The 13,428-nt window shown below is 46.5% G+C and overlaps 1 protein-coding gene across 1 annotated transcript in view; it reads right to left on the bottom strand.

The window, feature by feature from the left end:
• Nucleotides 1-13,428, bottom strand: part of CA10 (carbonic anhydrase 10) — a 133,968-nt gene that overhangs the window by 30,150 nt on the left and 90,390 nt on the right. The window contains exon 3 of the mRNA XM_018561784.1: nucleotides 2,366-2,508. Coding sequence (XP_018417286.1) covers nucleotides 2,366-2,508 — 143 coding nt within the window. The remainder of the gene's footprint in view (nucleotides 1-2,365; nucleotides 2,509-13,428) is intronic.

Genomic DNA, 13,428 nt, shown 5'->3' with positions numbered 1-13,428 from the left:
GTCTTCTGGTACCTGCCGGCCGCCATCTTGGTGATGGACTCCGGCAGAGAGAGGAGGGGACAGTCACCCGGTGGGATAAGGTATGCCGCCGGTCCCCTCCACTCTCCTGATACTGTTGGGTGTTCGGTCCGTGACCGAGTGCCCGACTTTTCAGAGGGGGTGACACCAAAATGACTGTAAGTAATTTTGGTGTCACCCCTCCAAGGGTGTAACCCGGGTGCGGGCCGCACCCCCCTTGTGACGCCACTGCCCGGGGCCACCCATAGCTCAACGTTTGTATGATCTGAGACCCATATGGCCAGCTTTAGAAACTTACCTCTTGCCCACTGTCCAACCTGCCACGTTTTTATTGCTTGGGGGATTTACACACACACTTTGGGGTCTGTTTATAAAAAAAATCTGCCCTGTGTACGTTCGCTTTGTGTGAATATATGCCAAAATGAACGTTCTTCCATTTTTTTTCTTTACAACTGCAATAACGTTTTAAATGTCTTCTTGTCATACTGGTCAGACTTAACCCTTGCAGGGCTGGGGTAGCCCCACTTGCAAGGGTAAGTTTTTTTAAATTTCCCCCTGGAGTCCCCCTTTAACTCTTCCATACCGAAACGTCAACTTTGGTATCCCCGGCCCTTGGAATCTTGGCTGGAAACCTGATCATGTACAATTCGATTACGTGTTCACTAATAAACAAATTCATCTCCGGCATTCCCGTCGCTGAAGTTTTTTGTAGCGAGGAAGACGCCCCCCCTCCGTCCCCCAAGTAATGCGATTCCAATTTTTAGGAGTGAACCCACTGGGCGAAAAATCAACAACTATTTGATATTTTTATCCTTCATCTCCAAATCCGTTCTTTCATCTGCAGCGCTTTGTTTTAGGAGCATTAATCCGCACAGATGGCGAGCGCGCGCTAATCTCCCATTTTCTGTTACTATGTTACCAGATACCGGGAGGAATTTATAATGAAATGGTCGTTTTGAAGGGTTTACGGAAAACAGCGTCTTTTGGTGTTTTTTATGTCATTTTTGATGCGTAGATCAGAGGGTCATGTGACCTGCAGTACGGAGACATTGTACTTCCATTCAGGACTCATCATAGACAATAGTACTATGTCTCATATGTGTATCGGCATTGCTCAGTACTACTTCCTTCCTGTGTGTTCTTATCCTGTATGTATGGACTCTGCACAGTACCACTTCTCTTGTCCTGTATGTCGGGTGTGATTCTCAGTATCTGTTCTTATTCTGTATGTATGGACTCTGCACAGTACCACTTCTCTTGTCCTGTATGTCGGGTGTGATTCTCAGTATCTGTTCTTATTCTGTATGTATGGACTCTGCACAGTACCACTTCTCTTGTCCTGTATGTCGGGTGTGATTCTCAGTATCTGTTCTTATTCTGTATGTATGGACTCTGCACAGTACCACTTCTCTTGTCCTGTATGCCGCGTGTCATTCTCGGTATCTGTTCCTATTCTGTATGTATGGACTCTGCACAGTACCACTTCTCTTGTCCTGTATGCTGGGTGTCATTCTTGGTATCAGTTCTTATTCTGTATGTATGGACTCTGCACAGTACCACTTCTCTTGTCCTGTATGTCGGGTGTCATTCTCAGTATCTGTTCTTATTCTGTGTGTATGGACTCTGCACAGTACCACTTCCCTTGTTCTGTATGCCGGGTGTCATTCTCAGTATCTGTTCTTTTTTTGTATGTATGGCCATGCCCAATAGTGTTTCTCTTGCCCTGTACTTCTCAGTATCTTCCCTTCTGGGAGTGTTGGATGACTGTCCCCCCAGCCATGTTGCATGGTCCCATCCAAGACCAGTCACCCTGCAGAAGGCGAGAGAACAGCAGTGACCAGTCTTTATTACAGGAGGGGGCGGAGACAAGACCAGTCACCCTGCAGAAGGAGAGAGAGCAGCAGTGAGCAGTCTTTGTTACAGGAGGGGGCGGAGACAAGACCAGTCACCCTGCAGAAGGAGAGAGAGCAGCAGTGAGCGGTCTTTGTTACAGGAGGGGGCGGAGACAAGACCAGTCACCCTGCAGAAGGAGAGAGAGCAGCAGTGATCGGTCTTTGTTACAGGAGGGGGCGGAGACAAGACCGGTCACCTGGCACAATGAGAGAGAGCAGCAGTGAGCGGTCTTTGTTACAGGAAGCTCCAATTACTGCACAGATCTGGAAGAAATATACAAAGCTCACTAAGATTAGGGAAGAATACACAGGACTCTTGTATGAGGACAATATTCGCTCATCCCGGAGTTGAGCTTTAAGAGATCTGTGTGATCAGAGTGTCTCAGTATTATTATAATAAAACATTTCTGCACAACGGTTGAGATTGATTTTTCGGCGGTGGCGCAGGGACTTACCTTCCTTCCACCGGTGTTGAGGCGCAGCGATGTCAGGAAGGGATCGAAGATCATATGGCTGGTTTCTATGTTGACAGGAGACTGCCTCTTCCCAACCGCACATAGATTCCAGGCGGAATTTACCAATCCCCAGAAGGAAGGCACTGGGGAGGGAAAACAGGGAAAACATTATAAATATGAAGAAATCTGAAGCATTTTTTGGCTTTGGGTGGAGCACAGTGAGCACAATGAACCGCAGCGTGACCCCATCTCCACCCTCTGTGGCCACATTTGGCCAATAACTGGGCAGAGTAGGACCTCCGAGGTGAACGTCATACAATGCTCTGCTCTCCGTTCGGCGGTTTATAGCGATAGGATCCTTTCCTGACTTTGAGAAGTGAGCGCTACTGTCAGTTGCTTGTGTTTACAGTACTATAAAATAAAATATGGCCGCAGCCTCGCCTCCATCCCTCATATAATCAGGCGCTGGAAGGCATTTGTCACTTTTCCCTGGCAGCTGCTCATTTCGCTTCTCACTTTTTCCTCATTGACATTCACTCTCGGAATGATCCGTCTTTGCAGAACAATTGACGACACATTCATTTAGGAATTTTCAACTCTCTTGCTCATTCTAATAGTTTCATTTCCGACTACCTTGATTGAGCTTTTATTGAAGTTGGAGAAGCGGACTGGAAAACTCAAACTTCTGAAATCAAATTTATTTAAATGTGCTTAAAGTGCCAGCAGCCAAGAAGTCGTTTTGTATGCTAAGCGGCCATATGTTTCCGTGGCTTAATTTAATAGCCTTGAGAACGTCAAAAATATGACGGCCCCTCTTTTCCTTTAAAGCCCACCCGAAATAATGATGTAGGTGTTTTGTAGATGAGGGAGATTTATATACCCACTGAGAGTCACTTCTGTTTCTTGAGGACACTATTGGTGAGATCTCTACAATTAATTTTTGGGTCTGTACACCTGCTGTGCCCATTATAAGGGGTCCAACCATCCCTATGCTGAGTTCCCTGGTCTGAACACCTGCTGTACCCATTAAGAGGAGTCTCTACCATCCCTATGCTGATTTCCCGGGTCTGAACACCTACTGTGCCCATTATGAGGAGTTCCCACCATCCCTATGCTAAGTTCCCGGTCTGTACACCTACTGTGCCCATTATGGGAAGTTCCCACCATCCCTATGCTAAGTTCCCAGGTCTGTACACCTACTGTGCCCATTATGGGAAGTTCCCACCATCCCTATGCTAAGTTCCCAGGCCTGTACACCTACTGTGCCCATTATGAGGAGTTCCCACCATCCCTATGCTGAGTTCCTGGGTCTGTACACCTACTGTGCCAATTATGAGGAGTTTCCACCATCCCTATGCTAGGTTTCCGGGTCTGTATACCTGCTGTGCCCATTATGAGGAGTTCCCACCATCCCTATGCTAAGTTCCCTGGTCTGTATACCTACTGTGCCCATTATGAGGAGTTCCCACCAACCCTATGCTGTTCCCGGGTCTTTATACCCGCTGTGCCCATTATGGGAAGTTCCCACCATCCCTATGCTAAGTTCCCAGGCCTGTACACCTACTGTGCCCATTATGAGGAGTTCCCACCAACCCTATGTTGAGTTCCTGTGTCTGTACACCTACTGTGCCCATTATGAGGAGTTCCCACCATCCCTATGCTAAGTTCCCGGGTCTGTATACCTGCCGTGCCCATTATGAGGAGTTCCCGCCATCCCTATGCTAAGTTCCCGGGTCTGTATACCTGCTGTGCCCATTATGAGGAGTTCCCACCATCCCTATGCTAAGTTCCCGGGTCTTTATACCTGCTGTGCCCTACTGTAGGGTTGGCGTGTAGGGGGCTCATTGAGGAACCTGGCCTTGGGGCAGCAGAGAGAGTTAATCTGGCCACGCCTGGATGAGTAACTGAAAACAGAGCCGTTTTCCGTCTTGTGCTCCGTGTTTGCAATTCATAATTTAATTTTCAGTCTCCACTAAAGTTTGCTACATAATGTAACAATGTTACCCAACATTTCCTGATCTCCTGAGCGCACACATCATCTGTAACGCCTGCCTTGTATTAAACGCTCTTTGCGAAGCTTCGTGAACCGAGCAGATCTCAATGGTGTCACTGGAAAGGTCGCGGAAGTATCTGTGGACGATGCGGGGCGTACAGGGTTCACTCAGTCGTGCAAGCATTGTAATAACCTTTCCCATCGCCTCTCATTATCATTATTACAATGACTCTGTATGGGAAGCTTACTCTTTTCTCCTAATGACAATGATCATCTGCCTCATAACAGAGTGATCGCAGCTGACAAGAAGGTCGACCTAACCAGTAAATCTTGGCAGCCACTCCATCTCTCCAATATAATTCCACTTTAAAGCATCTCTTGTCGGTAGCTGCAGGTTTTTTATCAGTTCACCTTCAAAGTGCGCTAAAATAGTTCAGCTTGGGTGTTTGCCACCATCATGAAGCCTACGTCCACCTTCTCGTATCATCTCCACCTGTGGTATTCACTGTACAGATTAGCATAGTTTGATCTCTATCTGTCTGTCTGTCTGTCTGTCTGTCTGCCTGTCTATCTAATTCTTTATTTTTGTAACAGGTGAGGAAGCATCTTTAAAAAAAAAATCCAGAGATTGTGTTTTAATCCATCCCAAGTTTACTACTTTAGTTGAAAACTTCTTGCTGTATATTTGTGCATTAGCAGGTGCTCTATCTGCAGGCAGGAAGACGTGGCGTGGGCTCCCGCAGCACAATGTGCCGGTGGCTTCCACAGATGTCATTGAGGTAGGTGGCCCAGGCACCTAGGAAGCTGTCAATTACAGCCAGGGCAACCACTTCCCATACACACTGCCGGTGTTCTATCAAAGTTTGTGACTGCATTAGCATGTGTGACCAGTGATGTGGTCACACATTTTAACGTAATCCCACCCAGTTTTTCGGCGGTGGAATAAGTGACCGGCAGGAGGTGAGGAATTCCAACACTTTCTCAGCTGTTCCAGGGCAGATCGGCATCGCAGATCGTATGAGCAGGAGAACCAATCTGCCCTGAAACAGCTGAAATGTCACTTCTATCCGACTTTGTGACTGCGATCTCACATTCCACAAAGTCAGATATAAGTGACATTTCAGGACTGATCAGCTGTTCCAGGCAGATCGGCTCTCCTGCACATACGATCTGTGATGCCGATCTGCGATGCCGATCTGCCCTAGAACAACTGAGAAAGCTTGGAATTCTTCACCTTTTGCCGGTCCCATATTCCACCGCCGAAAAAGTGGGCGTGGTTATGTTAAAATGTGTGACCACGTGACCGTGTCACACATTCCAACTTAGTCATAACCTTTGATAGAACACCGGTCTTTTCTTCCTTCTACATACCACAGGGCCCGGATACTTGACTGTACTCTGCTGCCATCTCCCATCAGCTAGGTGGCGAAGATGTATGATGTGTAGAATCTTACAGCTCCATCTATTAGTTTCTACTAGGAGACTGGGCAAGATCCCCCTTTAGGTAATTCTTACCTCATTTTTTAGGGCAGGTTCACCCCATTTTCCGGAGCAGATCGGTCCAAAAAAATGGTGTGAACCTGCCCGCAGACCAAACAAAATGAGAAATGCAGTATTTTTCTGGTCTGGTCTGGTCTGGAACAGACTGCGCTGGTGTGAACAGAGGCCAGAAATAGCATAGGGATACATTAGGATGCATTTTGAGTCTGGAAATAGGGTTGGCACCTTTTCTTCAAGCGAAACCCGAACACTCAATCGGCGCGTGGACATTTTTTTGGGAGAATGAGTCGCGGCTTATTCATATATAAAAATTGCCGCCCATTCATATGTAACTATCATAGTTGAGACTATTTTCAGTGGGGGGCCAGTAGCCCCTATCTTCATTTTGGTTGCCCCTTGTCTGCCTGACATCTTGTGTCCGGGTTTCTGCTGCCATGAAACCTGGACACAGCATTCCAAACCCGAACTGTTCGGGTGAATCCTGGACAGGTGGCAACCCTATCTGGAAACAATCTGCTCTGGTCTGGAGATGATCTGAATGTGGTGTGAATGGGCCCTAAGGGCACATACTTGGGCCCACAAGAGTATTCCCCTGTCCTCTTCTGGGCTGGTCCACCGCTGCACAGACTCAGTGCTTTGCAATCTAGCTCTGGTCCTCTGAATCCCAGGGTCATTCAGCCCACTTCATGTGAGTGTGGGGCATCATGGGCAGCTGGATCCTGCACAGGAGGAACGTACATGAAGTTTTGCTGGACAAATAAGCAATGAAAATGTTTATAACTAGACCCCTTTAAGAAACGGGGGCTCAGTCTTTAGAGCAAAGCAGATATCCTGCACGAGGGCTTTGGCAGAGAAAAAAAGACTGGCTCTACAGAAAATAGTTGTTTTCTCAACTGAACATTGAGGAGCCACCTACGGGCCGCGGGTTAAAATAATCCACGCCCACCTTTATCTCCAACGAATAGCGCAATTAAGGCGACCATTCTCATCACCGCCGCTACTTAGCCGCCACCCTTATGCAACACATGACCAGGAGCCAAATTAAATCTTCCTCCTTTCTCTCCACAATGAACTTCACGATAGACCTCACATCAGCTAATAACACTTCACAACACACCGGCTCGCTAATTAAAATCAAGATTTGTGTTTTAATTAAATCTTCAGCCACGAATGAATACACGGGCCCGCTTCTTCCCCTGTGAGATCCCACTTAAGATGCAGATTTTGCTTGCAAATAATTAGAGGGTGTGTTTGAGGATGTGTTGAATGTTTGATTGTTTTGTTGATGATGTCATTCGCGGTCTCAATTTTTTTTGAAGTTATTGTCGGTAGCCAATATCTGGCGGACCGACGATGCCTAATTTAGCAAGCAGGGGAATGACAAATGGAGAGGGGGGTATGTTTTATAAGGGCTGATGCACACCTAAGCGACACCTCCCCGCACAGCAATCGTGCAGGAGTCGCCTAGGTGTGCACCGATCGCACCGTGGGTGGATTGCGCAGTTTCCTGCCGCGATTCCACCCGTGCTTCTGAACACAAATCGTGTGTCGCAAAAGAAAGGTACATGTACCTTTTTTCTCCGATTGCCGCGCGCATGTCACCCCATTGAAATCAATGAGGCTGCGCGGCAATCATGGCCTCAATTGTGCAATGAGGCTGCGCGGCAATCATGGCCTGCATTGTGCAGGACCGCACAGCACCCGGGACGCACAATCCCGGATCGCGTAGCTTAGCATGGGGCCTAAACTAGAGATGGGGAACTTTTTGTTTAACAAAAATGTAATTCTCTATACTTGTTGAGAGGGAACAAATTACTCAAATCTGGTGTGAGTAGTCTTTGCCTCTAGTCTTCCCATCTAGTATGTCTACACACATACAGTACAATTAAGCTGGCCATACACCAGTTGTTTTCTCTCATTCAACCCCTAGAAAAAAATGTTTGATGCCACATCCACTCTACACATCGGGGATAGGAGGAATTACCTCTGGTGGGCTATTGTATTCCATGTGCCACCGTCAGAATACCCAAACAAGATGGTTGGCTGCAGTCACTGTACGGCCTGGAATTTTTAGAGTGGATCCTTCAACAAAAGTCAGGGAGGTCCCAAAAAGGGCCACACACTGCTCAGGGCTTTGTCAAACCAGTGATGTCACTGGTTTCCAGGAGCTGGGTGGGAAGCCAGCCAGAACGTCCCAGGTTGCTAAGAGCTGGGGATGCAGAGCCTGGTGGCACTGTCTCTTCTACCCCGCTCCCATGTGCTCAATCATCACCAACACCTATCCCGCTCCTAATAACCACATCGATCAAGAAGTTTGTAAACTTACTTATTGAAGATGCCCATAGGATGTACTTCCTCAATGCACTGACAACCTTTCACTCAGCCCTGTGAATATGCACTTCCTTGTGTCACCTCTCTTGCCGTCCAAACTACAACTCAAAGTCTGAACAATGTATCATTATCATTGCTTGCTGGAAGCAGTGCATGATGGGATATGTAGGCTTGAGAAATGGAGATTGCATCACATCAGGCTTCAGGGAAAGAGACACAAAGCACACTGGGAATCCAGGAAGTTGCTGGAAGTGATGGGCAGACAGAAGGCGGCGCTCCCTACATAAAAGGGATTTTTTCATGTACGTGTAGCGCTCACCCCCGAAGGAGCCGCTGAATATTGAAATGGGTTCTCCTACCTGTTGGTTCCAGCTACCAGTCCCCTTTGATCAGCAACAGCACACCGACACTCACGGACAGAACGGCTCGAGTCTTAGGGTCTTTTTAGGGTATTTATTTGCAACATCAATAGGAGAGAGAGGGTTTAGGATCTGTAGGATGCCCTTGGAAATACTTCGGAGGACAGCTTTCTCCCTTAGCAACCGCTAAGGCCGATAGCACTGTGATCTGGTCCCAGAGACCAATAGTAGTAGTGAACAGATACCTGGAATAGGGTGTGGGATCTCCCTTGTGGGTCCAGACGGACGCTCTCATCAGCTCCTCTGCGGTACCCCTCAACAAGCGGACTCCTCCCCGACCCAGCTTCCATCAGGTATTTTCCTTAGCAACAGGATCTGGAATCTCTGTGCCCTCAGCAACTGCCAAGGAGCACTCCAGTTTAGTGGTAGTATCTTCTTAGAACAAGGCACCCATCACCTGCCACGTGCATGGGCCCAGCAAAGTATCAGTGTATCCTTAGGCCTCTAGGTCCCTCAGCACCTGCTATGTGCTGAGGCCCAGGCCAGTTTCCTGCATCTCACACAGACCTCCTAGGGCGAGGCCCCTAGGGGGAAGAGAACTCTCCACAGTGTCCCCAGACCTTTTATTACCTGCCCTCAACCATGCCTCTGCGTCATCCTACTCAGGGATTGGCTAGAGTCATGTGCATAGTCATAACCTGAGGGTGGATCCTCCCTCACTGTATGCCAAGGCTCCCTTTTCCTCAGCAACAGGAGGAGCAATCAATCCAGCAGACTCAGGGACACCTATAGAATGCAGAGCTCTGTATAATCAGTATCTAGACTGATTACAGTCCAGGAAACTCTAAATTGAATAGCGACATTTTAGAGGGCGCTACATAAGCTTTGATTGTATTATCAAACCCAAATCCAGTATGCATTCCTATTACAATGCTGATGTCATAATGGAATAGTATATGCTGGGACTTTACAACTCATTTAACTAACAGCCTTATTTCAGCATATTCCTACCTACATTTACTCACTACAGCCCTGATGAAGGTGGAGATATCTTGTCCCCCGAAAAGGGGTCGATGCTAATACTGGATTTTCAGTAAAGAAAAACTTTGGCTCAAATTGGTATTTTTTACTTTATTGAATTGGCACTCTATACATATCCCCCTTTTTTTATAGAAGTGATTATGAGCTGTCATTAAGTTTGCTGGCTCATGCCCATCATGGAAGGAGATCTGGTAAGGTGTGGCCCCAGAGATGAAATGTGAGGGGACTGGCTGTAAAATTAGGCACTGTGCCGTCTCAGAGGGCCGGGTAAATCTTTGCAAGCTGACAGCTGCATTCGGGTTCCTTGAGGGCTTGATCACACCAATTGCAGTGCGTTCCAGAGCGGGAGCTGTTGGAACGCACCGCAATCGCTCACAAAACGTCCCCCTGCGTTCAATTATGGGAGGGGGCGTGGCGGTGCATTGAAGTCAATGGCACCAAAGCCACGCCCCCCCTCAATTGGATGCGTGGCAAAACATTGCCTGCGTTCCGTTCCACTGCAAACGCAAAAAATTGAGCAAGCAGCATTTTTTGCATTTGCAGTGGAACGGAACGCACGCAATGTTTTGCCACGCGTCCGTTCGCACTGCTGGCAGAGGGGGGTGGCTGCGGTGCCATTGACTTCAATGCACTGCCACGCCCCCTCCCACCCAAGAGCGGTGCGTTCCAGCGGCTACCGCTCTGGAAAGCTTCGCAATTGGTGTGAACAAGCCCTAAAGGTTTGCTGTTGAGGGTCAAGCATGGTTAGCTACCCTATTGAAGGCCAAGGAAGGGACTTGGCGTCTGTCCTACAAAGAGTGGAGGGACTGTGCAACACAAGTTGTCAAAGGCACTGACCCATGTTGAGGTCATGTGACTAGATGCTGAAGATCTAAGGGGTAGGACATCAAAAAACCAGGTAGAGCTGCTGACTGTACCAACCCTTTAGAAATGAAAGCTTTTTTATATGCACAATATAGTATAATCATGTAAAACTTCATAGAAAAGAGCCAGATGGCCAACATTACGGTAGAAGCAGCTGTGCCCTCTATCTAAAAACAAGTTCGACTAGACGTGCAATGCCAATTTTCGGCTGCAGACAAAAGGCGGAATGTTATCATCAATTACAATTTGGTAATTGGTGCCTGCACCCTATACTTTCGGACAGCTTAACCTGCTGATACATCTGTTCCATTATATCCTCCACACATTTACTCGTATTTCATGCAGCACTGACCGCTTCTGTGGACGTCTCTTTATGGGAAATGGTTCCAAAAAGGTGCGACTGAACAAAGTCAGTGATTTATGAAATAACTTCTCGTCATAATTTACCAAATATGCCACTCGGCGATTTTTTTGCTATAGCGCTTTTGATTGCTTGGAATGAACATATACAATCTGTGATAGATGGCAGTGCAGATAATAAGGTATTCCTACATCTGTTTTCTGGATACAATATACTCACCAAATGTATGAATGAGTTAGCAGAGATGTGGCATCTATTAATACATTCGTTACGTGAGGGTGTTAATGTTTTGGTGTATACTGCAATGGTGTAACTTGGGGCAAAAACAAGGAAATTTGATCCTACCAGATTTTGCCAATAGCTGTGTGCCAAGAGGCTTCAGTGATGACAATCCAACCCATGTATCACTATATAAATTGTAGTGCACCCCCTAAGGAGCTGCTGGAATACCCGGGTCATCCATAGCCTGTCTAGGGGATTTTAGCAACCAGCTGCCCCAATAGCATTAACCACACTCTTCCCGTGACCAACAGAGCTGAGTTCCAGGCCAGAAGTATAATGCTGAAGAACTTTATTATAACATCAAAGCTGGAAGATATATGGTATAGGGCTTAGGACATCCATGAGAAAAATAGACAGACTCCAGACTCACGGGCCCCTTTCAGAATTCCAGTGCAGATTCAATAGGAGCACTAGCTGACTGTGAGTATATGAGCAACCGTTAAATAGGGATTGGCACAGAATCTTCAGTAGGAGAGACACCTGACTTGACCCTGAGGTCCATTTAATTCCAGGCACCTCCAGTAGGGTTGCCACCTGTCCAGGATTCACCCGGACAGTTCGGGTTTTGAATGCTGTGTTCGGGTTTCATGGCAGCAGAAACCCGGACACAAGATGTCAGGCACACAGGAGAAACCAAAATTAAGATAGGGGCTACTGGCCCCCCACTGAAAATAGTCTCAACTGTGATATTTAAATATGAAGGGGTGGCGCTATTTACATATGAAAAAGGCACAACTCATTCTTCCAAGAAAATTTCTGTGTGTCGCTAGAGTGTTCGGGTTTCGATGGAAGAAAAGGTGGCAACCCTAACCTCCAGCAGCTATCAGCTTCCCTGGTTCTCCTCCTTAAATCAGCAGCAAAGGCCTCCTCCAGGCTTGAGGCCTAACAGAGCACTTTCTGCACTTGAGTATTTGACCCCCAGGCCTAGGCCCGAGGGCAGGCTGGACAGTATCGGTGCCGATGCTGAGTATTTGGGCGAGTACTCGTAAGTACAAAAATCTTATTTTCTTTATTGTTCATTGAGGAATTTTTGGAATTTTATTAGTCAGGACATCCAAAAGCAGTCCAACTGAGGGATAACCAACATCCACTGATAGACCCATAAATATTTAGAGGAATATCGTGTGTCAGAGATATTTGAAGGAGTTAGTGCTAAATAAAACTAGATGTCAAAAAACCCCTCTGCAAAGGCAGATGAACGGACATGACCAAGGGGAGGACACAGGATCAACCTGAAGTTGCTGAGAAGGTTAAAAGAAACCACTGCCAAGGGGAACTCCTGACTGAAGGAGGAATGGGCCCCTGCCAGTGAGACTGGAGAGCCAACCAGCCATCCACCAGGATAATAGGTGAAAAAGAACACACTAACCAACAATGAGTAAAATAGACCAGCAACCATTAGGTCAACAGAAGAAAAACAACAGTACACACAGGTCTGGAAAGTCCAGTGCCAGAAGGCTAGCCCACAATCTTTGGTCCAGGTACAGCCTCCATAGCAGTTGCTGAGGATATGCTGATCCAGATAGCCGCTAACTGAAGGTGGTTGTAATAGAATTCTTAAATTACTGTGTCCTTCAATGGTCAATAAAGAAAAGACATTTGATGAACGTTGTGTCCAGACTTTTATATTTAAAACAATAGAGTCCAGCATAAGCCCACATTTCATTGGATTTAACTGTTTTGTGTATCTGGTGACTATATGGAGATATTTGTAATATATAAGTTGCTGTTTAGACCATCCTGGCAATGCATTCTGGCTTCCTTAAAAATGCAACTTGCAGACTGTTTACTGTGGGTGGAATGTTGACATCCGATAAATTACAATTTTCAGCATTCATTTAAAGAGTTTAAAATACCGAGCGCTGCGCTCCTAAATGGTGTTTTTCATGCCTGGATACTTCAACACGACGATCATTCTGATATACAGTATGTATGATATACATTATTGTTCGTTGTTTGAGGTGAATATCTACATAAGCAACAAACACTGCTTGCTTCCGAGAACAATCAGTCACAAGTAGTTTGACATTTGCTGTTGGAGTCAATCCACCATCCAGGAGTCTAATAATATATGAGAGATTCACTGTCCAGGAACTTGCATTATATGGTTTGTGAACATTCAGCATCTGGTGTCTGGAGAGATGTTTTTCGAATAATTTCTTATTACAATTGCCTGCATAGTGACATTTGAAGATAAAAGCATTCTAAAAGCACTGAGCATTGAGCTCCAAAGTAATGTCTTACATTTGGACTTGCAGGTCTAGCCTATGATCTTACCACTATATCTCGGCAATATTTCTAAGCAACAGTTTATGCAATTTTATTATAACTT

This window comes from Nanorana parkeri, unplaced genomic scaffold (genome assembly GCF_000935625.1).
Source record: "Nanorana parkeri isolate BGI_ZX_2015 unplaced genomic scaffold, ASM93562v1 scaffold544, whole genome shotgun sequence".
Lineage (NCBI taxonomy): Eukaryota > Metazoa > Chordata > Amphibia > Anura > Dicroglossidae > Nanorana > Nanorana parkeri.
The sequence above is the reverse complement of the archived record's forward strand: the minus strand, read 5'-3'. Positions and strand labels throughout refer to the sequence as shown.